The sequence below is a fragment of the Bos indicus x Bos taurus genome, chromosome 3 (genome assembly GCF_003369695.1).
Source record: "Bos indicus x Bos taurus breed Angus x Brahman F1 hybrid chromosome 3, Bos_hybrid_MaternalHap_v2.0, whole genome shotgun sequence".
Classification (NCBI taxonomy): Eukaryota; Metazoa; Chordata; class Mammalia; order Artiodactyla; family Bovidae; genus Bos; species Bos indicus x Bos taurus.
In genome coordinates, this window is record NC_040078.1 from 13,939,305 (window position 1) to 13,963,207 (window position 23,903).

The following is a 23,903-nucleotide window of genomic DNA, read 5'->3' on the forward strand; positions in this document are numbered from 1 at the left end:
CCAAAGGAGGGGGCGGGGCTAGGGCGAGATCAGGGCGGAGAGGTGGGGCTGGGGGGTCGGGCTAGGAGCCTTCCAAAGTCATCCGCGAAACTGAACCGGGGGAAGCCGGACGTCAACTCAGCGTATTAGGGGTCATGGCTGTCGGAGGAACCTAGGAAAGAGTCCGGGCAGGGACAGATCCAGTCTCTGGGGTCCGCCCTCCTCTCCTGTAAGGAGAGGGCCCTTGGTGGAAGAGTCCCAGAGAGATCCGCAGAATTGGCGAGTTGGCGTGGCTGTTGGTTTGTAATCTCGACCCCATTTATTTAGCTTCCTGGAGGTCTGGGGACTTAGTTGATCCACTGAGTTAAGGAGGCGGGTCACGCTTCCTAGAAAGTTGGATTCAAAGTCCTCAGGTAGTCTAGACGCTACTGGGCCCCCGTCTGAGTATACCCTCTCCCTGTCCCCTATGCTCTCCTGCCCACTCCATTCCATCCCCCTACCCCACCCCTAACTACTCCCAGACCTTCCCACCTTTGAGCTTTTGTGCTGTTCCGCTGTAGAAATTCTACCCTTTGGGAAAGGCTTTGACCTGCCCAGGCTTGTAGCTCTCGGAGCAGCAATTTGCCCATCTATCTTAGCATTTGCCAGTATTTACCATTGGTACCTTTAACTCACTCGGCCACTCAGCCTTTGGGGGAACATTTATTGAGTGCCTACTATGTGCCAAGGGGAACCAATGTTGAATATAAACATGGGATTCCTGTTTTCAGGGAGCTTACAGTCTGGTGGGGAAGGCAGAGAATAGTCAAATAATCACATTAAAAACCAACACATTAGAGAAGAGCCTGGCACCCTGTTGGCCTTTTGCTGGTATCCGGTGCATAAATACATCTGTCTTCAATGCTATGAAAGAGAAAACGGGATGTGGTGTACAAGCAGGAGTTAACAGGTGAGTGGGGGAGGAAGAGCATTCCAGATGTGCTAAGTCCCTGTCATAGGAAGCCATGTGGCTGAGAGAAGAACACAGAGGCCAATGTAACTGGAGCAGAGAGACAGGGAACACAGTTCAGAGTAAGGCTGAAGAGACAGACAGGCCAGGCCAGCAAAGCCTTTGAGGCCTTGGACAATTTTGACTGTAGCCCAAGAGCCATGGGCCACCAATGGAGACTTTCAGACAGAGGTAACCTAACCAGCTTGTATTTTGAGCAGCTGACTGGAGGGAGGACCAGATGAATGCAGGGATGCCAGTCAGGCTATTTCTAGAGTTAACTGGGTTTGGGCTGCCTCTCCATTATAGTGAGTGCCCCAAGTCAGGATCAGTGCCTGGTACCCCTCTGAAACCACACACACACACACATACAAACACACACCCCTACACACACACGCGCACAGAGCCTAGGCCAGGAGTGCACAGAAAAGTTACCCAATATACATTTTTTACATTGATTTGAAATCAGTTATCCAGCAACACTGAACCCAGCAGTTTATGTACACAGGGCCCTGGGGGCCTTGGGAAGCACTGGGTTGGGGAAAAGGAACACAGACTTCTTGCTGACTGTGTTCCCATGATAGAACCTGGGAGCCAGGCTCCCATCTCCTCTCCATTCACTTCTTCTATTAAATATGTTCATATTCACGGCTGGCCAGTCCCCTCCCTGCTCCTGGCAGGGTACAGTGGGCTCTGTCCTCAGCCTCAAGCAGCAAAGAACAGGTACGCTGACTTCTGCAAACCCTCTCGGCTCCTCAGCGGTCCTGGCGCCGAACTGGGGGTGAGGGGGGGTGCCGAACTGGAGGCAAGTCGTAGTGTACAGGGATGTGGCTGTTCTTGGGGGAGTCATAGTGTCCAGGAGGCAGGCCCGGGGGCAGTGGGGGCTGGGACCCCACAGAGTCTCGGTCTGGAGACAGAGAGGGGAGACGACAGAGAGGCGGAGGTGACTCCTCCCCTCCCACCACCCTCCTCCCCTCTCCAGCAGCTCCTGCCCAAAGCCGATGAATGGTGCCTGGCTATCCGCAGCTCCTCAGCTGCCAGTCGGGGAGGCCACCTCAACCTGCCCACCTCACAAGATAGGAAGACACTCTGTCACCTGCCTTGTTCCCAGCTTTTCTGGGTATCAAGTTTACAACTCAGGTGATGCAAAACCACCATTTCAAATCCTTAGCGCTGTGAGGTGGGTGCCGCCACCTACAGGCTCTAAGAGGCAGTATGACTTCCCAAACATCACCCTTGGTTTGAGCGTAAGTCTGAGCCCCAAAGAAGGCTTTCCTAATAGCTCAGTGGTAAAGAATCTACCTGCCAATGCAGGAGATGTGGGTTCTATCCCTGGGTGGGGAAGATCCCCTAGAGAAGGAAATGACAACCCACTCCAGTATTCTTCCCTGGGAAATCCCATGGACAGAGGAGCCTGGTGGCTACAGTCCACATGCTTGCAGAGTCGGACACGACTTAGCGACTAAACAACAACTGATGCCAAAGACCTTGCTCTTGCTGCCACTTCATGCCACCTCTACACTCTTGTCCCGTCCCTTTTCTTTGCCCTCGTCCCTGTTCTCTCTGCTCCAGTGGAAAAGGAGGGCTCACCATGGACCAGAGGGCTGGGCTGCTCATAGGTACCACTGTCTCTCTGTGGCTGGGGGTGTCGCCGCCTCTGGCTGTCCGGGAGCTGAGGAAGCTGCCTGGGGGGAGACCCTGAGGAAGGGCCTTTCATCTCCACGTAGCTGCTCTCCCGGGGGCTCCCTAGCAGGCTGGGCAGGTCCCGGATGGTGGCATAGGGGTTTTCACTGCTCAGGGAAGCCATGCTGGCCCCCAGCCCCTCTTCAGAGATGGGTCCTAAAAATGGGGGAAAGAAGTCAGGCTCAGTGGAGGCACTGGCGCCTAAACCCCAGGGCAGCCCCCTCCCACCCCCACCCCCGTGCGCTCACCTTTACTGTAGAATGGGCCAGGGCCATTACTGTTGCTGTAGCTACAGCTGTAGCTTCGGTCCAGGCGGCTGCTACCTAACAAGGAGAAAGCAACCCGCAATCAGGCCCCTGGTCCCCACCCCAGGGTCCCCACCCCAGGGTCCCCTCCTCTAGAACTGGGGCCCGGAACCCCTTCTACAGATGTGTGCACTCAGATGGAGCTGGATGCTGGGCTGCATACGTCCACCCTCACCACAGGCCTTGGCCCCCAGGCTTCTACCTCTGTCCAGAGGCCCTGCCGGGGGCTCCCGGCGGTGCTTCCAGTCTGCAGGTAGCGTGGCATGGTTATCAAGTCCATGGGCTCCACCTGGTCGCTCAGAGGCCTGGAGGCTGGCAAAGAGCTGACTGCCTGGAACCTGGCAGGGGAGGAGGGGTGGGACAGGAACACGCAGAGCTGGAACTCTCCGGAGGCCCGGAGCTGCACCCACCAGGCACCCACCGTGCACGCCCACCCCTAGCACCGACCTTCTTAGCGGGTGGGGGGTTCGGTGAGCACTGTGATAGGGTGTGGTAGCTGGGGTTGGAGTAGTAGTGACTGTAGCTCGGAGGGACATCTGCACAAACAGACACAGGTGCGGGGTGGCCTGCCAGGTCAGACACAGGCCTGGGCCCAAGACAGCCGTTCTGTCCCAGGAGACCCGCAGTTGGCCTCGCTGACCTCCCTTCCTCTCTCCAGCTCCCCGCTTCCCATCTCCTAGGTCCAGGGAGGGATGCAGAAGCCCCGCATCCCACCTGCCCTGTGCCGAAGAGTCAGCGCGCACGTGAGTCCTACCCCGGGCCAGCTCACCTGGCATGACATACTCAGAGCCGTCCAGTCGTCCGCTGCTGTAGCCCACTGCCAGGTGCTGATGCTCCTTGCCCTTTTGCCAGTGACGGTAGCCAATGAACAGCGCCACCAGGGCCACCACCAGGGACCCCAGCACTGCGATGCCAATCACTGCCCCAAGCGAGTTATAGGCCACCGGAGGGGTGGGCATCATGGTGATCGGCTCCTGGCTTCCTGTGTGGGATGGAGTGGTTGCTCAGGACAGTGTCTTGGCCCTGTTGGTGAGCTTGGGATGCATGGATGGGAGAGGCCCCAGTAGGAAGGCAGGGTGATACAAGAGTACCACTTAGCGGAGACCTGGACAGGTACCTATGTCCTAGTTCCCTGGGGACAGTGCAGAGGCAGGGGCTAGATGAGAACTCACCGATCCTGCAGGGGGCACCACTGTGCCCTGGAGGACACACACAAGCCCCAGTCTCTGGGTGGCACCTCTCTCCAGGACCACACTGGCACGGTTGGGAGCAGTTGGCACCAAACATCCCTGGAGAACAGCCTGGGAGAAAGTGGAAGAGGAGATCAGAGGGGCAAGGGAATGGCAGTCCCCTCCTTGGGCTAGGGCTGGCGGTCGGGGCATGGAGTTGCCCTTCTGTTGGTACCTTCCAAGCAGAGATGTCCGGTCCAGCCTGGGGGACAGAAACAGCTCCCATCCTGGGGGTGGCAGGTCCCACCATGGCGACACTGGCAGAGCTGGGCACAGTTGGCTCCCCAGTGTCCCAAAGGGCATGCTGCAGGAGACAAGGTTGGAGCCTGTCTGGCGGGCAAGGCCAGCGTCTCCTGGGTGAATTCTCAGTCCCCAGCGTCGCTGAAGCCTTCCACTCAGCTTTGGTCTCCCCAGAGACACCAAGGCTTCGAACGGTATCTACACACTGATGACTCATCTGCAGCCGTGTCTCTAGCCTGAATTTCAGATCCACGTGCCCAGCTGCCTGCCTAACCTCTGCACCTGCCTGTCTAACAGCCTTTCAAAATAATGTGATCAGGGCCAGACAACCAAAGGCTTCCAAACTACCCTACATCACTTAGCTCTGGGCTTTTTTTTTTTTTTTTTAATATAAAAGAGAAGTAAATGCTCACACTATTCAAGGCATAATTTTTGTGTATATGATACTAGCAGGTAATCTAATAGTAGTTACCAAATTCTATGGAAAAAGTCATCTCCAAGATCACTTCCCTCTACCCTGCCCGTCTTTTTCATGGTAACTGCTTCTCATTTTCCCTTTTCAAAATTTGCTTTATTCAGTTTTTTGGACTAATCTTTTCCATGATGTTCTTCGTATGTTTATGTGGGAAAGAGGCCATTATAAATAAATAAAAAATAAATTGGCGATGCAAAAAAAAAAAGTCCATAACTGAGTTTATGGTTTTCCCATTTTTCCCATGCAGAAGGGCAGGGAACTTTTTTCCCTGACCCGTTCACTGCTGCATCCTGAGCATCTAGGACAATACCCAGCATGTAGGTGATGCCCTATACATATTTGCTTATTGTGTTTACATCAACGGCTGAATCAAGGCGGGTCCAGATCAGGGGAATGGAAGCCTCTCGGTCCTCAGCCCACCCCCTCGGCATGCACTCAGACACACGGGCCACCACGTACGTTGAGAGCAGTCAGGGCCGGTCCAGCCAGCCAGGCAGTAGCAGGTCCCATTCGAAGGGTGACAGGAGGAATGGTTGGCACACTTGCAGGGCACACAGCGTTTGCCGTAGCGGCCAGGCTGACAGGCTGGGGGAAAGGGGCTCGTGGTGACTGGGGGCAGGGGCCAACCCTCAGTCAGCCCTTGACTCCACCCTCTCCCACCGTGTGTAACCAGCCCATAGACTGCAGTCAGCACAGCAGGCCAAGAGGGGTAGAGTGGGAGCTTCTGGCATCTGGCACTGGACTGAAAGGCAGACGGAGAGGAGGGAACCTCACATTTCTGGCAGAAAGGGCCTCGGAATCCGGGTGCACAGACGCAGTTGCCATTCTTGGGGATGCAGGTGCCCCCGTTCCTGCAGGCACAAGCGTTGCTGCAGTTGGCTCCCCAGAAGCCCTCAGGGCAGGGCTGGTGGCAGCGGGTACCTGTGGGAGGGGTAGGATGAGCCTGGCCTGGGTCCCCTCTCCTCGTCCATAAGGATTCTCTGCACACGTGTCCTGTGGGATACATCCCCCCAACTCCACGGTAAGCCTGGGGCCTGCCCACCATAATGCTCACCTGTCCACCCCGCCTGGCACTGGCAGTGTCCGTGAACAGGGTCGCAGCCGTCAGCATGGTCACAGTCACAGCGACTGGCACAGCCTTCACCAAACTGCCCCTTCTTAGAAAGGGAGTGTGGGGTAGGACAGGCCAGTAAGCTGGGGGATGTGGTGCCCTCCCCTCCACCCAGGCAGGCAGGCTGTTGTGCACTTACCGGGCAGGGGAGCTGGCAGTTGGTCCCATGCCACCCAGGGGTACACGTACAGGCTCCAGTCTGGGGGCTGCAGGCTGCCTCATGGGCACACTGGCAGCTGGCATTGCAACCGAAGCCCCAAGTTCCAGGCGGGCAGGGCACAGAGCAGTTACCACGCTGCCAGCCTGGAAGAGGGACTTGTAGGTAGGCATGGGGACCCAGCTGCCCTCCTGAGCAAGCACACACTGGGCAATGACTGTGCCAGACTCTGAGCTACCAGCACGGGGTGGGGATGGGGGTGCTCACGGCCCCATAGGAGACCAGCATGTGAATCGTTGGATGTTGGACAGAAGGCTGAATGACCGTCGGGGATGCACCACCCCCTTCTGGGTCTTGGTTGCCTATTCTGCCAAAAGAAGGGGATTGGCAGCAAACCCAAATGCTTACTGAGGCCCCATTAAGTAACTAAATGTGTTATCCACGTCATGTATAAGACAATAGGGAGGAGTGGGGACTGGAGACTGGGACGTTTGTTAAATATGATGGAGAGCTAGTGAAACAAAACGTGTTTAACTAGCCCTAAAGACTGCCAACGGGCCACCCCTGGTAGATCTCCTGGCACCGGCATTCTGTGATTCTGTATGACTGAGGATGAGGAATGTTCAGCGAAGAGATGCCTCTGGCCTGGGCCTTTAAGGACAATTGGGATTTTTGTGGTTGAAACAAAAGCAAAGTGGATATTCCAGGAAGGAAGTAGCCTGGCTACTTTCCCGCCGTCCAGCTGCTGCCCAGTGATTCCGCCCCTATCCTGCAGCCTCTCCCCTACCCTTGGCCTGCCCCTGCACTTGGACTCTCCCTTCTTCCCATGGCCCCGCCCCCAAATCGTCCTTCCAGGAGACCCCAACCCAGTACCTTCCTTGCAGACGCAGGTGCCATCGATGGGCGAGCAGGCAATGGCATTTTCGCAGGAGCAGCGTTGCGAGCAGTTGACTCCGTAGGTGTCAGGGGGGCAGAGGCTAGCGCAGTGCGGTCCCTGAAAGTGGGGGGTGGGTGGGCGCACTCATGAGAGGGGCGGGCGGACTCCCTGAGCCTCTTCCGCACCTCCCTCGCGGTGGGGCTCGCCTCACCGTGTAGCCGGGCGCGCACCGGCAGAGGCCGCTGTCGGGCTGGCAGACGCCGCCGTGAAGGCAGAGGCAGTGCTCCTGGCAGCCCGGCCCGTGCGTGTCCTGCGGGCAGCTCTCGTTGCAGTGGAGGCCCGCCCAGCCCGGCAGGCACGAGCACTCCCCGCTCATCGGGTGGCAGCTGCGGGCGGAGACGCGGGCGCGGGGCGGTCTGACCCGGGGTCCGCAAGCCGACCTCCCCCCGCCCCACGTCCGCCTGCGCGTGGTGGGAGCCGAGCATCGCGGGGTGGAGAGGGTAATCAGGGAGGCTCCGCGCCGTTCCGAGGGCGGTCCCCAACACCCCCGTCCCCGAGGCCCCGCCCGGTTCCCCTCTGCCACATCTGTGTCCCGCCCCCGCCCAGGATATGCCCCCGGTGCTTTTCGTGACTCCGGTGGCTTCAGCACTGAAGGCCTCTCCCACTGGCCTCCTGACCCCTTGACCACAGCGTCCCACGGCCTACCTGAGGCTGTGTTCCGGGTCGCAGGTGCAGGGCACCTGGCAGCTGAGGCCATAGAGGCCGTCGGGGCAGAGGCGCTCGGCGCAGCGGTCCCCGGTGAAGCCGTGTTCGCACAGACACGCGCCGTTGGCCGGGAAACAGCGGGCGCCCGGGGCGCAGTCACACGTCTCAGCACAGTCCTGCCCGAAGCGGCCCACGGGGCACTCCTCGCGGCACCTGGGTGCCTCTGGGGAGTGAGCCTGGCAGACGCCGTCCACAGCCGCCCCCGCACCCCTCATGCCCGGGCTAACACCACTCACCGGTCCCCCGTGTATCCCGGAGCACAGCGACACTGCCCGGTGAATCGGTCGCAGAGGCCTCCGTTGTGACAGCGACATTCCTGGGAGCAGTTGGGTCCATGGAAGCCCTCGGGGCAGGGCAGGGAGCAGATGGTGCCCTGTGGGGGCTGAGAGGTCAAGAGAGCCCCAGGAGCCCAGCCTCCTCCCCATGGTCAAGGACCCACCAGTACCCTATACCGGCAAACACTCAAACCTCTCCAGGGCCCCCACAGCCTACCCTCCTCACACACATCCCCCTCAGAAGCCCTGGAGAATTCATACCCACAGGCCCCACCCTTCATACCGTCCATCCAGGTGGGCAGCTGCAGGAATCCTGGGAGGCCTGGAAGACTCCCCCATTTTGGCAAGGCGGAGTGCTGGGGCAGGAGAAGCCAACACTACTGGGTGAACAGGACACCTCACAGCTGTTGAGCAGAGGGGGTGAGGTCAGTCTGTAAACAAGCAGTACCTACGGAATTCCCCCTTTGCCTCCCAGGCCCTCCGGACCCCAGGGTTCAGTGAGCCACACCCACCCGTCCCCGTGGTGTCTCATCCCCCTTCCCTGTTGGGCCCGGCAGGGATCAAAAGTTTCCAGGACTGGAAATGGCAGGGACACACAGCCCCATCAAGTGGGACAGAGTGAAGAGCCCATGGGTGGTCTGTCTGCTCTCCACAGCCCTCCATTCCACCTTTGCTCATGCTGGTCTCTCTCTGGGGGGAACATCTCTGCCTGCCATAGTTTTCATCCCAAGGGCTCAACCCTGGAGCTCCTCCATGAAGCTGGATCTTTGATCTCCAACTAGAGGGATGATCTCCCTCCTGTGACTCCCCAGCGCCCCCTGCACCCTGCTGTGCAATAGGCTCTCTGTGACTGTCTCAGCCCTACTTGGGGACATACTTTCACTCGCACGCTGGCTCATGTTATCTTCACAGCAACCCTTTGAGATGGACAACACTGCTCCCGTTTCATAGAATACAATCTCGTGAAGAGACAGTAATGCGTTCAAGGTTGCTCCACCAGGGAACAGCAAAGCTGGGACCAGGATCTTGGCCCCTTGGTTGCATCCCCAAACTGAGGATCCTGAGTCCCCTGCTGTCCCCGTATGTGCCCGTGCATCCGGGTCTGCGATCCCGTTAAGTGTGCGTTCCTCCCGTTACATACGTGGGCCCGGTTCTCTCTGGGGGGCAGAGGCAGGCTCCGGTCTGGGGGTTACAGGGCGCCCCATGGCACTGGCAGCTGAACTGGCAGGCAGGGCCATAGAGGCCAGGGGAGCAGGGCTGAAGGCAGTGTGGGGGCTGCAGGCCAGAGGGACAGGAACATGCCCCACTCTTGGGGTCACAGGAGCTGCTGTTGCCGCAGTTGCAGGGCTTGTCACACTTCGGCCCCCACACTCCTGGGGCACAAGCTGGGGGATGAGAGGGGGGAAGGAGGTCACCAGGGGTCTTGCCCCTCCCCCACTCCAGTTAGTTCCTATCTCTGTCTCCTGGTCCCCACACATGCCGCCATGCCTGGCTTTGGCCCATCCACTGCACCACACCCCCAGAAGAGGCAGCTGGCTGCAGTGGGACTCTGCTGGGTGGTTGCCCTGGAGTCCTAAGCACCTGTGCCCTGGTAGGGAGGGTATGCCTCCTTGGAGGCACAAAAGGACTTGCCCTGCAGTCACCAGCCACTCACCACTGGAGCAGTCGTCACCCCGCCAGTCTTGCACACATTGGCACTGATTGGGTGCCACACAGCGGCCATGGACACACTCCTGAGCACAAAGCGCTGGGGCAGAGATGGGGGTTGGGAGTGAGAAGATGCTTCCATTCCTGCCCTACCCACCTTTTATCCTCTGAAGCCCAACCCCAGCTTCCTCCCATACCGGGGACCTGGAGTTAGCCTGCCAAGCAGCATTTCAGCCTCTCAAGACACAGAAAGACTGAGAGTAAGCAACTCAGGTCAGAGCATGTCAAGACCTCAGGATTCTGGGCTCCCCAGCTCCTTTCTGTGAACTTCTCAAAGCACCTTGCTGGGAAACGAGGGTGGGGGTGAGGTTCCTCACATAGGAATCAGATATGGATGCTGTCCAGAGAGGGGCTGGGGTGCTCAGGCTGGGTAGGAGTCTCTGTAGGGGGTTGGTGATGGTCCAAGCTGAGGAAAGGGGAGACAGAGCGAGCAGGCTCCACTCCGGAGATTTCAGGGTGCCGGGGACAGGGGACAGGAGAGACTGGACAGCGACAAGTCAAAACAGATAGGGACAGGCAGAGTCAGAGAGAGAAGCAGACGCCAAGCCCAGGGACAAAGAGACCCAGGCGGCCCCAAGACAGAGCTGCAGAGCCAGAGACAGCCGACGGACTTGGAAAGAGGGAGTGGGAGAGACCTGGGGTCAACTAGAGACAGAGGTTTGAAGTGGCAGCTTTGTCCTTCGAGACAGACAGGGCCGGGGAGGCGGAGGGCAGGGGAGTAGCCCCCCTGGACTCACGGACACAGGCCCCGCGGCTCTCATAGAAGCCCCGGCAGCACTGCAGCCGCATCCGGTGCTCCGTCTTCACCACTTGGCGGTACACGGTCCGGTAGACAACACTGGGGAGATCCAGAGCTGGCCCTCAGTCTCCCCTGCAGAGGCCCCGGCTTCCACCCCGCCCCAGTGTGGCCCTGGCAGGGCCTGGGCCGCCTCCCAGCGCTCTACACTGGGGGAGCAGAGGAAGAACACTCTCTCTTTGCTCCCCGCCCAGCCACACACCCACACAACACACCACACCTGCCCACGGAGGGGACAGGCACTCACGTGGGCCGGGGGCAGGTGTGCGGGCTCTCCCAGGGCCGGCTGCAGGGCTCCGAGGGGAGCAGGCTGAAGGGGCGGGAGAGCGACTCCTTGGTAGTGGTGGTGAAACTGCAAGGCAGGGATCAGCGTCGGGCCCAGGGCAGGGAGAGCCTGAGCCGGCACCAGGTGGCAGGGGTGTGGGGGCTGGGCCACAGTGCGAAATATTCAGATTTGCTCCTCCAAGCCGAGGGTGGAGCCCCATCCTGTCCTCCTTCGATCTAGAGGGATCCTCCCTGAGTTGGAATATTCCTGGGAATATGCCATTCCAGCCTTCCATTCTCCACCCTGCCCCTTGGCCTCCTTCTCCCTATATGGGGAGATTGAGCCAGAATTGACTTCTGGGCCCAGAGGATGGACATAGGCTGAAGCACTTCTGGCCAAATCTGACCTTGTTCCCCAACCCCGTCCCCTTTGCTCTCCCTGGGCGAGACCCTCTGCTTGCCCCATAGTGAATAGTTCCTCCCCTGTGTTTTGTCCTGCAGCCAGCCTCACACAGGGGCCAAGGAACCGGGATAAAGAGAGGACAGGGTCAGAGCTGAGATGGAGAATGAAACGATCAAGATGGGGATGGAGTCAGAGCATCCCGCTGAGGGGGTAGAGGTACTAGACGAAGAAATAGGAAGGAGGTGAGGCTGGAGAGAGGGAGGCGATGAGGAAAGAGGAGCCCCAGGGAGGAGAATAAAGAGCAGGGGGCTTGGGGCCCTCGAGGTGCAGCAGGGGCCCTCTCTCACCTTTCCCAGAAGCTGCAGGTGTTGGGGTCCTTAGGGTTGAGGGTGGCAGCCAGCCCCAGCTCCAGGGCGAGGAGAAGGAGGGCCCGCAGGGGTGGTGACATTGCAGGGCCCTGTGACAGGGCCAGGCGCAGAGCAGGTGAGAGGCACTGTAGCCACAGATCTGGAGGAGCAAGTCTCTGCAGAGACAGAGCCAGGCTGAGAGCAGAGATGAGGCTGCTGCCTCTGGTCCTCTGAGCCCTGCTCCCCGGGCTCCAGCTCTTTTTCCTGACCGCGTGGAGCACTGCCACGCTTCTGAGTCTTTCTCACGTGGTTTCCTCTGTCTGGACATCCTCCTCTCATTCTTCACCTTGAGCACTCACCTTTCAAGGTCTAGCCCGAGTATCACCCTCTTTCCTTGCCCTGCTCCTAGGCTTCCACTGGCAGACAGCCCCCACCCATTCTTTCAGGGACCCCCCAGCACCATTCCCCACAATACTGCTGTTCTAGTGCCTGTTCCCTGACCATGACTTCTGGAGGCAGGGACCTGTGCGTGAATTCCCAGCCTCTAGCCCAGCCCCTACCCAGGGTACCTGGATATTGTACCAAGGTTCCCCTGGTGGCTCAGACAGTCAAGAATCCCCCAGCAATGCGGGAGACCTGGGTTCAATCCCTGGGTTGGGAAGATCCCTTGGAGAAGGGCATGGCAACGCACTCCTGTATTCTTGCCTAGAGAATCCCAATGGACAGAGGAGCCTGGCAAGCCATGGTCCAGGGGGTCGCAGAGTCGGACACGACTGAGCAACTAAGCACAACACAGTGAAATAGGAGCCGATGAAGGGAAGTTACAAGAGAAGCCGGCCTGGGCTCAGTTAGGGAAAGAACTTTTCAACAGTTGAAGCAGTTCTGTGACAGAATCAGCAGCCTCGCGTGGTGAACTCCCCTGAAGGTAGGCAGGCAGAGGCCAAACCACCCCCCCCCCAGTTTTGGGGCTTCCAGCAGTTAGGGGCTTCCTACTGGGGAGGAGTAGGATGGGTCCCAGTGACCCTGGAAAAGGCCCCTCCCTCCACTGGTGCACGGGCACAGCTCCTACTGCCTCCTGAGAACCAATGGTGACTTCTCTTCCCAACTTCTTCATCAGTGCTGTCACATTAGTAGTTTGAAACCAAGCACGGGGGGATTATTTACACCACAGAAATCGGCAAACACCACAAAGCGGGGCCAGCACCCCTCCCCACCAGAGCCGGTTGTTAAAGCCGTGCCAGCACACCCCTGCACCCAACTCCAGGCACTGTCACCGAGGAGGTCCCCAACCTGACCTCAGCCTTGAGAAGCCCCCAGCTCCCTCTGACCACCCACCCGCCATCTGGAAGTGGGCTCCTCCCCCTCTCCTCCACGCCTGGCCTCACCCGGGGGCGGGAAGCAGCTCAGGACCTCAGAGGAGTCTGTTCTGACTCCTGAGCTCAAGCCCCTTGAGCAGCCACCCCCGCCGCTGGTTTCAGATTCTCTGTTCAGTGTTCCTAAAACTTGCCCTGGCTCCCTCCTCTACAGCTCCCTGAGGCACCCACATCTGCTTATAATTTTCCCGGGAAGAGAGAAAGGTCATGGTAGCTGGCCCCTTCCCCCTGAGTATCTCTGGAATGCCTGCTGCGGCCCTGCCCTAGGCCCCCCACCCACACACTCTCAGCTCCCATCAAGGCAGCCTCCTAGGGATGCTCCCCACCATGCGTTCTGCCCCACCAGTAAACCCTCCAGCGGTCTGCTCACCACCCTCTCAGCTACAGGGCTGGCCCACCTCTCTTCCCCAGGTTTCCTCATCCCACCCCCTCCAGTCTTGCAGAGCTGTAACGCCCTCCCAGGACTCTGGTTAGGGGCCCCATCACAGCTCCCCCAGGGCAGATCTCCCACCTCCAGTCCTCTCTGTGCTCTTCCCGGCCACCCTCAGTTCCCAAGTAACTCACCAGGCCTCTATGGCATCCTGGGGCCTGAGAAACTCAGGTGAGCCAGGGACAGGGTGTCACGGTCCTCAGGCCCCAGGGCCTGGGGGCATCCACAGAGGATCCTGGGGGTCCCGGTGCTCAGGATATGGAGCCTGAAAACAGGAAATAGAGCCCAGCTAGAATGTGTGTGGTGGGGGAGGCAGGGGGGAGCATGATCGTGGGCCGAGCACGTAGGGTGGCTCCATCCTCCCACCACCCTGAACTCGGAAGGGAGGATGGGGAGAGGTAGGGGGAGGGCCAGAAGCCGCCTTCCCAGTCCACTCTGAGGAGGGAGGGGCCCAGCCTGGCCTCAGAGAGCCAGGCTGAAGTCAGGAGTGTCTCTCAGGTGACCCCCACAGTCTGGCCCCCCACCCACACAGCCCCCTAGCTCCCTCCCCAACAGATTTGGCTCCTCCTCCCAAGGTTCCAAAACTACACCAGCTCTCCTCTGGCCACCTCCCCAGGCCCCCTGTCTGGTCCCAGCAAGCCCGGGGACAGGACCCCGAACCTTCCATCCAGCTCCCCCTGTTCACCTGTCAGTTGGTCCACACTCCCCTCTTCCTGGAGCCTGGCCTGGGGTCCCGTCCTCCAACAGGAGCCCAGTCTGCCTGGATGGAGGGTCATCACCATTGTTCCTGGGTGAGCCTCATCTCCAGCCATTCAGGGACCCCCTACTTCACCCCCAGGCTTCCCATGGTCTGGATCCGTTTCCAGAGCTCAAGGCTGCAGTGAGGTGGACAAGACCTGCAGCACGAAGGCCCCAGAAGGTGGAGCGGGGTGGGGGCTGCCCTCCCAGAGAAAGTCCTTCATCTACATCAGCCCCCTCCCACCGGCCACCTCCTCTTAACCAACTTCCAGAGGAAACTGTTTAGTCGCTAAGTCATGTCTGACTCTTGGGACCCCACGGACCATAGCCCACCAGGCTCCTTTGCCCATGGGATTTCCAGGCAAGAGTACTGGAGTGGGTTGCCATTTCCTTTTCCAGGGGATCTTCTCCCGCATTGCAGGCAGATTCTTTACCGACTGAGCCACCAGGGAAGCATGAGGGGGGCTTAACCTTAACCCTAGGGGGTTGACTCTAATAACTAGAGGGGTGGGGTGATGCCCTTTTCCCAAAGGGCCTCAGGGCAGGACTGGAGTGTGGAGGAGGCCCCAGCTGGTCAGTGGCGGGGCTGGAAGCCAGGGTTGGGGGTGGTGAGATCAGTGGGTGGTCTGCAGGGAGGGGAGATAGGATGGGGATCCTGGCAGGGAGGGGCAGGGTTTGGGCTCACCAGCCTCAGCCCTTGAGGAGGGAACACAGGCCAGACCAGGAGCCCCCGCCAGGCACCCTAGGCTTGTCTACATCTGAGCCTTTGTCACTGAGGGGCTGGGGAACCTGAGACCCCGGCCACCATCCCCCAGCACCTCCAAGCCCAGCAGCACTGGGGTCCATGTGCCCCTTCAAGGGGTTTAAATCAGACAAATACCGGCTTCCCATCTGAGCCCAGGGCCCACACTGCAGGCTCCCTTCTTCTTCCCATACAGATAACCTCCCCCTCCGCCCCCTTTCTCCACTTCACCTCTGGACTGAGGGACCCACACACCTTTCCTCACAACTGGAATACCAATGTGACCCCATGTATCATTTACCATGTTGGCACAAGCAGTGAGCTGAACAGTTTATATGGAGGCTACAGACCGTAGGGTCACAAAGAGTCGGACACAACTGAAGCGACTTATCACACATGCAACCCATGGTGGTAGCTATTATTATTCACCTTACAGATGAGGAGACAGGCAAGGACAGGGTAAGTCCCCTGCCCAAGGCCACATGGACAGCAATGTCAGAGCTGGGATCCAAATCCAGACCAGCAGAGCCCTCCCCCTGCAGTTCCAGTCTCTCCCGAGCCCAGGCCGGAATCCCAGGGGCTTTGCATCTCTTTTTAATAGCCTTGATTATGGCGAGGGGGTGCCTGGCAGGGGTTGGACAGGGGAAGGGGATGGGGGCGGGTAGTGGGCTGCCACAAGAACAAGAACTCGATCAGAGGCGTGGGAACCAGGATGTGTTTACAGTCAAGAATGAGCTGACATTTCTCTCTCCTCCACCTCGAGATGCAAAGCAGCTGGGCTCCTGGCCAGGCCTCCCAGTCCCCAGTCCCGCCTGCGAGGGCCCCCCAGCATCCCTGCCCTCTCAGCCTCCAGGCCCACGCAGGGCCCAACCCAGCTTGTCCTCCCCTGCTCTTCTGTTTAGCCTGATCCCCTCTGGTGGGGAGCCCTTCCTCCCTCACTGTGTTCCAGCCTCTGCTGGAAGGAGGGCCATGGGTCTGAGGCCTCTGGGAAGGGAGTGGAGCTCCTGGTGGACCGGAGATGGTCCATTTCTACAGAAGGCAGAGAGCAAGAGTGGGGCTGATGGAAGTGAGACAGCAGGAGGGACTTCCCCACCAGCTCCCTTCCGGCTGCTCTTCTCTGGGAGGTGGTGCAGCAAAAGATGCCCTCTGAACTCTGCAGCCCGCGCCACTCCTGTTCAAACCTGGGTTCGAATCCCAGCTCTCAGTTCCCTCATCTCTAAAATGGGGAGGGTAATAGTACTTCTCTTCATAGGGTTATTGTGCAGAGTCATAAATGAGTTAACACAGACAAAGAGCTTAGAGAACTACATAAGAAGCCCAATGAATAGCCACGGTTTGCTATAGCGTCCTTAGACCCAGTCTTCCTGCACCCAGAGTGGCCCCTTCCCCACTCCACTTGGCACTGTCATACTCTTTGAGTATAAATTCCAGGAAAAACTGTTTCTCTTTTTTTATCTCTTTTTGCTGAAGAACCCCTAGGATGATCCGGGAATGGGAATGGGGCCTTAGATGCTGACAAAGAGAAAGGATGTGGGGAGGGGAGGGGATCACGCTTCCCCCGAGAACCTTATCCCTCAGAATGACGGGCTGCCCGCCAGGTACATCTACAAGCCAAAGGCGGTTGATGAGGCAGGACGCCTGAGTTCTGTTTCTCTCCGCCCCAGCTCTCAGCTTGAGCACCAGCTCCAGCTCTTTTTCTTGGCTCCACTGCCCACCCCCCCCCCCCCACCTCCTCTCTTCTCTGCTCTCTCTTCCCCTTTCCCATTTTGGAGACCAAAATTTCTAGTACTCACAAGCTGTACGACCTCAGGCACATCACTCGAGCCCTGTGAGCCTCCATTTCCTCATCTGTAAAATGGGAGAACAGCCCTGCATCTCCCAGAGTTCAGTGGGAGTTGGAACTGCTGATTCCAATAACCATCCTAGAACAGAGCCTCAGGCCACAGGCTGCTCAGTGGACGATGCAAGAACAGAATCCCCCAAGTTCTGGCTCTCTGCCTCTTTCTTTTTGTCTTTTCTTCATCAGAAACCCTCCGCTTTCTGTTGTTTTCTCTTTCTCCGTCCCTTTCTTGGTCTCCTTCTGCCTCTCTCCTTCCTTTTCTGTATCAAAGCTGCCATGTACAGTCGTGTAGTGTGTTCACTGCGCTAGGGAATCTGCCTTCAGGTATGGAGTGGAGGCTGACGCCAGCCACGACCCACATACTGAGCCCTCGTGTCTCAGCACGGTGCCAAGGTTGCCTCACCCTGTGGCTCTCTTGTCTTCCAGGATCTCCCCCTTGTCTGTCTGTTCTCTGTGCCCCTTCCTGACCTCTCTTTGCCTTGGAGACAGGATGGCTTGGTCCTTCCCACTCAGCAGAGAGATCCGAGTCCAACGACTTCCATCCCCCCACCACACAGCGATGCCCTCTGAGCCAGCTCTGCCAGCAGCCTAGACTGCTCTGCTCCACGTGCCACTCAGAACACCCGTGTACACACTCGTACACACATGCACAAAGCCCCTCCTACATCCAGCCAAGCCAGGCCCCCGGCACGCCAGGCATGTCTGCCGGATGGAGGGACAGGAAGCCTGCGCACTACTCAGCTCCACAGGCTGGGCGGGAAGGGAGCAGGGGTGAGGGGCCGGTCTTGTGTTCTCTGTGGCTCAGGAAACAGAAGCTAGAGGGTCCTCAGCCTGACCTGTTTACTCATCAGGAAATAGAGAAACTGCAAGAGTTCTGATTCACCAAACATTCACAACATGCCTGCTGGAGGCTGGAGCCAGTCCAGACCCTCACCATCACCCACAGGTGGAGTGACCGTCACCCCCGTGTCACAGTAGAGACCGGGGAGGGTCTCTGGTAGAAGGACTTGTCCAAGGGCCAACTGATCAGCAGAGGCGCCAGCGGGATTCGAATCTGCTTTAAAGAACAAGGCAGTGGGGGGGTGGGAGGTGACCTCTGGGGTGACCCAGACCAGGGAGTCGCTCCCGCTGCTCATCGCCACCCCCAGATAACCCCAGAAAGTGCACCTCCGCTCTGGCCACTGCCCCTCTCTAACGCCTCTGTGGCTCCCCAGCACCCTGGGAAAGGGCGCCCAGGGCCCACTGGCCAGCCTCTGCTCCTGGGCTCCCATCACACTGGACGTTTCTCTCACCAGATGGCCACCTCTGGCCAGGCCATCTCTGGAATATCCAGGTCCTACCCCTCCTTCCAGGCCAGCCTCCTCCAGGAGGCCCCCTCAGTGACTCCACACCTCCGCTGTTCCCCCTTTCCTGGGACCTTCCTCCAGGCTCTTAGCACATTCACCGCTGTGGCCCAATGGAGCCCTGGGTTGTTCCCCAATTCTTCCCTGAGGCCAGCTTCAAGCTGGACATGGACCAGTCCCCAGGGGCCCAACACTCCTCAAACTCCAGCCAGAGAGACCAGTGTCCTTCCTCTGGGACCAGGTGGGACTAACCTGGGTCAAGCCAGGAGTTCACAGCCCCTGGAACCCTCAAGTCTGATGACCTGATGAGGTAGTGGGGACCCCATTCTGTGACTGCCAGCTTGTGAGTGAGGCTGGTTTCCCCGCCAGACTGGGACAGCCTCTAATTCCAGTCCTGTCTGAGGCTCTAAGAGTGGCCGGGCTGCCCCCCGAATGTCCCCTCAAGGCTCCCATCCCCTGGTCATTATATTCTTGTTAAGGGCTGTCTTCCCCACTGGAATGGAGCACCGTAGGGTCGGGGCACTTCTCTGCCTGCCTTACCGTCATGTCCCCAGCTCTGGCCAGCACCTACAGGCACACATCCAGGGTGTGTGGCACCCAGTGGGCGGTAACTAAAGGTTGTGTGGAGTGGACGGACTGATAGAATCTAAACCCTTTTTGACTTGGGTAAGCCTGACTTTACTTGGTGGGAAAGGGGGGAGAGGGAGAGGCTGCAGCTTATTCCTGGCTCATCAGACACCAGGGTCTCCTTTCCAGGGCCTTTTAAGACCCAACATTGGTAAGTCCATGGGAGGTGGAGTTCAGAAAGAACTTCCCCACATTACAAAGTGAAAGGCAGCTCCAGACCTGCCCTCCTGAAGGCAGTGGGCAGGAATTCCTTAGGGCTGGCCTCCAAGTTCCTCTGGGATGAGGGCACGGGAGTGCTGGGCACTGAGTCACCTGGAGAGGAGGGGGTGTGCGCTTATCCTGCACTTCCACTCAGGGACCACGCCCACCCCTCACTGTCTATCCACACACCTCCTTCTACACAGAGGAGGGCGCAGATGCTACCATGTGGGGGCGGGCTGGGAGGCCCAGACGGGAGAGACTCAGAAGGCTCCATGGCCCAGAGCCCAGCTGTGTGCCAGAGACCCCCATCTTGCCATGTGTGGGCGCCGTGACACCAGTTACCACCCCTGTACGGTGAGCTGGATCCTTTCTGTTCATTCTCTCAGTAACCCTGGAAAGTAGGTGCTATTATATGGCCTGAATTGTAGATGAAGTAATCCCGCTTTCAGTGCCCAGGGACCAGGTTCAATCCCTCGTTGGGGAACTAAGATCCCACAAGCCATGCAATCCCCTAAAAAACAAATCCCAAAGAGGGTTAAGTAATTTTCCCAAGGGCACACAGCCAGTCAAGGGCAGGGTGGGTATGTGGACCAGGTCCATCAAGCTCGAAAGACAAGGTTGCCCCTGCAGGGCCTGCTCTTCGGTCTTGAGACTCCGTCTCTCCTTCTGTTTCTACCTTCTCTACCTCCTTCTTGTTCTTTTTCTCAGTCTCTGCTCTGTTTTTCTAAATACGCTGCGTTTTTCCAAATATTTCTGCCTGTGTTTTTTCCATCTGTTGGTCTCTGCTTCCACATTTCTGATTCTCTTTATCTCTGTCTTGTCTCTCTCTCCTTCCCTGTCTCCTCTTGCTCCTCCTGCTAGCTTCTATCTAAGAGGTTAGGTGACTGGACTGGTACCAACACCCTCCCCAGAGCTAGGATGGGCCCCAGGGCCCCTCATGCACCCCGGGAAGGGTCTTTTTCAAGGCTTCCAAGGCTACTCGAAGGATAAGTTCAGAGCGCTGTGGTGGAGGTCCTGCCTGACCCAAGTCCCCTCTCTAGCGACGGGTGTTGGTGGCAGGGAGGTAGACAGCAGCCCAGCGACCAGGTTCCTGAACCGTGGTCGGAGCTGCCTAGAGAGCCAGTTTCCTCTTCTGGGAACGTCTGATAGGGAATGGAGGGGGGGGGGCAGTGGGTAGTGGAGAAACAGACGCCAACCCTCAGCTTCACCTCCCAGTGAAGACAGGAAGACAGAGGGGAGCCTGGGCAAACCAGCTCCTAGGTGGCAGGGAGGGTAGCCCCAAGTGCAATGGCAAGTTTGCTGGGTAGGCTTTGGGAAACTGTAAAAACGGGAGAGACAGCAGCAGGGGACAGATGGCTAGAGAGGGGAGAGCAGTCCCACACCCTGGCCCCGTGTGCCCACCCCAGGGACTATCGCATGGATTGGGATGGGATGGGATTCAGACAGCTCCCTGACCCGAAGGCCCAGTAAGCTGTAAGGCCAGTAAGCCCAGTAAGGCCAGGGTTGAGAGCTGACCCCTTGCCCAATCCTGCCTGGAACTGGGGTCTGGCTGAGCCTGGGAGCCTGGGAAACTCGGGCCAGCACAAGCTGTTCCCATCCCGGGGGACTAGGGTCACAGCCCAGCCTCGGGAAAGGCCACTCATAACGGGCCAGAGCAGGACAGCTGAAAGTTCCCTACCGGAGGCTGGAGATGCGGCCCCCTCTGGGACCCCCTCACCCTCCTCCTCCTCACACACGCCAGCCCACAGGGCTTTCTGAGGATCCACATGCCTGAGATCTTTGGCCAACTCCCTACTCCTCAAACCAGCAAAGCTGTGAGCCCCAGGGACCTGCAAACCTAGGTCCCTTCCCTCCATACTCCTCAAACAGTTCTCCTGGTGGGGAGAGGAGGGACCCTGTAATAAACACGGAGCAGGCACAGTTCTAAGCAGGAGACATGTTTTTGCTCTCTAAACCTCACAACAATCCCATAAGGTAGGCACTGTATCTTATCATTCCCCTTTTAGAAATGAGAAACCAAGACACAGGTCCTACAGCTAATAAGGGGACAAGTCGAGATTCGAACCTGGCCAGCCTTGACTTCAACGTGGGTGCTCTTTAACACTAGGCATCCCTTCAGCCAAGAAGAGGGCCTGGTAACTGCTTCTCTCTCCAGCCCTCAGAGGGGGCCAGTGGGGTGGTGGCTGCCCCTGGACTCACAAAGTCCCATACAAGGGGCTGGGAAGTGGCCTAATTTGCATGTCATTTACATGCAATTTTATTACGGATGGCAACCCCCAATCCCCTTTGGCCCATCTCCACTGCCCCATCCCCTTCAGGTCTCTGTCCCCCGCCACACACACACTCCACCCAGAGATTCCCCAGGGCAGAGTGGTCGCGGAACCAGGGCGGCGCCATCACTCACCTGCCTCGCGACCTTATTTCTCCGTTTGCCTGGGATGGGGAACGCCCAGGTGGGCCCAGAGGAGGCCAGGGCAGGGGTCCCTGCGTGGAGCCCCAGCCCGACTGCGGGAGCGGCTGGGAGGCCGAACGTTGTGGATCGCTGGGCGGGGAGGGGCGCGGAGGGGCGGGGGGCAGGAAAGGGGTGGGAACTCGGGCCCTCGCCAAAGCAGGAAGTTTTGACAAGGAAACCGGGAGCCGGGGGAGGGGAGATCCAGAGTGCCCGGGGAGGGAGGCTGTGTAGGGGTGGGACCACGGAGGCCAAGCGGCGGCGGGGCCGACCTGGCAGCCTGGACCGGGTGCAGAGAGGGGAAGAGCACGGGACAAGAGCAGGGGTCCCGGCCCGAGTCCCTCCTTGGCTCTTCACCAGCTGTGCGGCCAGGGGGTACTCTGCGTTTCGGGCCTCAGCTTTCCTGTCTGTAAAGTGGGGTGGCGGAGGGAAATTAGTGAGATCGTCTACGTCGGGCACTTTCCCAGTGCGGCCGAACAGCTGTTATCTTATTAGAGGCACGACCCGGGGATCGACCGGCGCATCCCAGACTGGGAGAGCCGCGACGGGAAAATGTCTCTCCTCTTCTCCGGCCTGAGGAGGGTGTGATCCTGGGAAGTAGAGTTCCGCGGAGTCTCCGCCTCTGCCCGCCCCCTCGGTCCAGAGACCGGGCGCTCGGGTGCACCGCGCGCGGCGGACTCTGAGCAGACCGGGCACGAGCCGGGCGCCACCTCGCGGCCAGCGCCCGCCTCCACACAGCCCGCGACTCCCGACCTGAGAGAAGAGCCTCGCGTCCGAGGTGGACAGCCTGTATCTCACCCTTCTTAGGGCACTTTTCCCTTCTCAGCCTTTGAAAGGACAGAGGCAATTTTCGTTAACAACTAATATTTGTTTTCAACGTCGTTATATCTTTAGGAATTGGTTCACTTAATCTATCGGTTCTATTTACATGATGATGTTCATGTAATTAGGCACCAGCAAGTGGCAAACGCAGGATTTGAACTAAGTTCTTTGGATCGTCTGATTACACGGCTCTCTCTACAAACCCCCGCCCGGGACAGAAAAAGATACAATAGTTCAGGAAAAGCAAGACAAGTACATTCCTCTTTGGCGACTTCAACTTTATTGCGGTAATATGATTGACATACAGTTTTTAAAAACACCCACTTAAAAGTGTTCGATGGGGTTCTTTTACATTTTTATGGTGGTAAAATATGAATTTTATCATTTTAACCATGTTTAAGTGTACAGTTCAATGGGCATAAAGTACATTCATATTGTTCAACCATCATCACCAGCCACTTCCGTGAGTTTTTCATATCCCAAACTGAAACTGTACCCATGTAGCTATAACTCCTCATTCCTCCTCCCCAGCCCCTCTAATTCTACTTTCAGCTTCCATGAATTTGATTCAGTACTTCATATAAGTGGAATCATACATTATTTGTCCTTACAATATGTATCTGGCTTGTTCACTTTGTTCAACGTCTTAGTTTGATGCTGTTTTGGTTTTTTTTGGGGGGGGGGTATTTATTTTTGTTTTGTTTTGGCGTGCCATGGGGCTTGTGGCATCTTAGTTCCCTGACCAGGAATTGAGCCCAGGCCATTGACCTGGGCTGTGAAAGCTCTGAATCCTAACCACTAGGACTTTCCCAGGGAAGTTCCCCAAGTTTGATTAGTTTTGACAAATGTGTCATCTGCCAAAAACTTTTTTTAAAAAACATTTTCCTCTCTCCAAAACTTCCCTTGTGCTCCTTTGCAGATAATGTTCCATCCGCTACTCCATCCTCACTCCCCAAAGCCAGCCCTATGAAATCTCTAATCTGCTGTCACTGTAGATTTTTTGTTCTAGAATTTCATAGAAATGGACCTCAGTTCAGTTCAGTTCAGTTTCTCAGTCGTGTCCGACTCTGCGACCCCACGAATCACACCATGCCAGGCCTCCCTGTCCATCACCAACTCCCGGAGTTCACTCAGACTCACGTCCATTGAGTCAGTGATGCCATCCAGCCATCTCATCCTCTGTCGTCCCCTTCTCCTCCTGCCCCCAATCCCACCCAGCATCAGAGTCTTTTCCAATGAGTCAACTCTTCGCATGAGGTGGCCAAAGTACTGGAGTTTCAGCTTTAGCATCATTCCTTCCAAAGAAATCCCAGGACTGATCTCCTTCAGAATGGACTGGTTGGGTCTCCTTGCAGTCCAAGGGACTCTCAAGAGTCTTCTCCAACACCACAGTTCAAAAGCATCAATTCTTCAGTGCTCAGCTTTCTTCACAGTCCAACTCTCACATCCATACATGACCACTGGAAAAACCATAGCCTTGACTAGATGGACCTTTGTTGGCAAAGTCATGTCTCTGCTTTTCAATATGCTATCTAGGTTATACAATACGTATTCATTCATGTCTATCTTCTTTCATTTACCATAAATCTTTTGTTCCTTGCTTACCACTGAGTGATATTCCATTGTACAGATATATCACAATTTGTGTCTACACCAGTTGATAGGCATTGAGTTTTTTTCCAGTTTTAGGCTATTATGAATAAAGCTACTATGAACAATCATACACAAGTCTTGTGT

General features: G+C 57.6%; 1 protein-coding gene across 4 annotated transcripts; it reads right to left on the minus strand.

Moving 5' to 3' along the window:
* Positions 1–662: 662 nt before the first annotated feature.
* Positions 663–21,440, minus strand: PEAR1 (platelet endothelial aggregation receptor 1). Of its 4 annotated transcripts, none has more exons than XM_027529796.1 (25): positions 21,300–21,440; positions 14,090–14,300; positions 13,539–13,669; positions 11,602–11,777; positions 10,835–10,939; positions 10,529–10,629; positions 9,739–9,831; positions 9,226–9,469; positions 8,368–8,488; positions 8,046–8,182; positions 7,750–7,962; positions 7,256–7,430; positions 7,041–7,161; positions 6,150–6,313; positions 5,954–6,056; positions 5,674–5,820; positions 5,359–5,484; positions 4,360–4,488; positions 4,128–4,256; positions 3,725–3,937; positions 3,403–3,491; positions 3,158–3,293; positions 2,899–2,973; positions 2,558–2,806; positions 663–1,874 (listed from the first exon to the last, which is right to left on the minus strand). In XM_027529796.1, exons 4-25 carry the CDS (start codon positions 11,700–11,702, stop codon positions 1,723–1,725), a joined length of 3,123 nt encoding a protein of 1,040 aa, XP_027385597.1. In that variant the 5' UTR covers positions 11,703–11,777; positions 13,539–13,669; positions 14,090–14,300; positions 21,300–21,440; the 3' UTR covers positions 663–1,722. The 4 variants fall into 4 exon arrangements, with proteins under 4 accessions (XP_027385597.1, XP_027385586.1, XP_027385566.1 ...); XM_027529785.1 differs by lacking the exon at positions 14,090–14,300 and adding an exon at positions 16,678–16,732; XM_027529765.1 differs by lacking the exon at positions 14,090–14,300.
* Between the last annotated feature and the right edge of the window lie 2,463 nt (positions 21,441–23,903).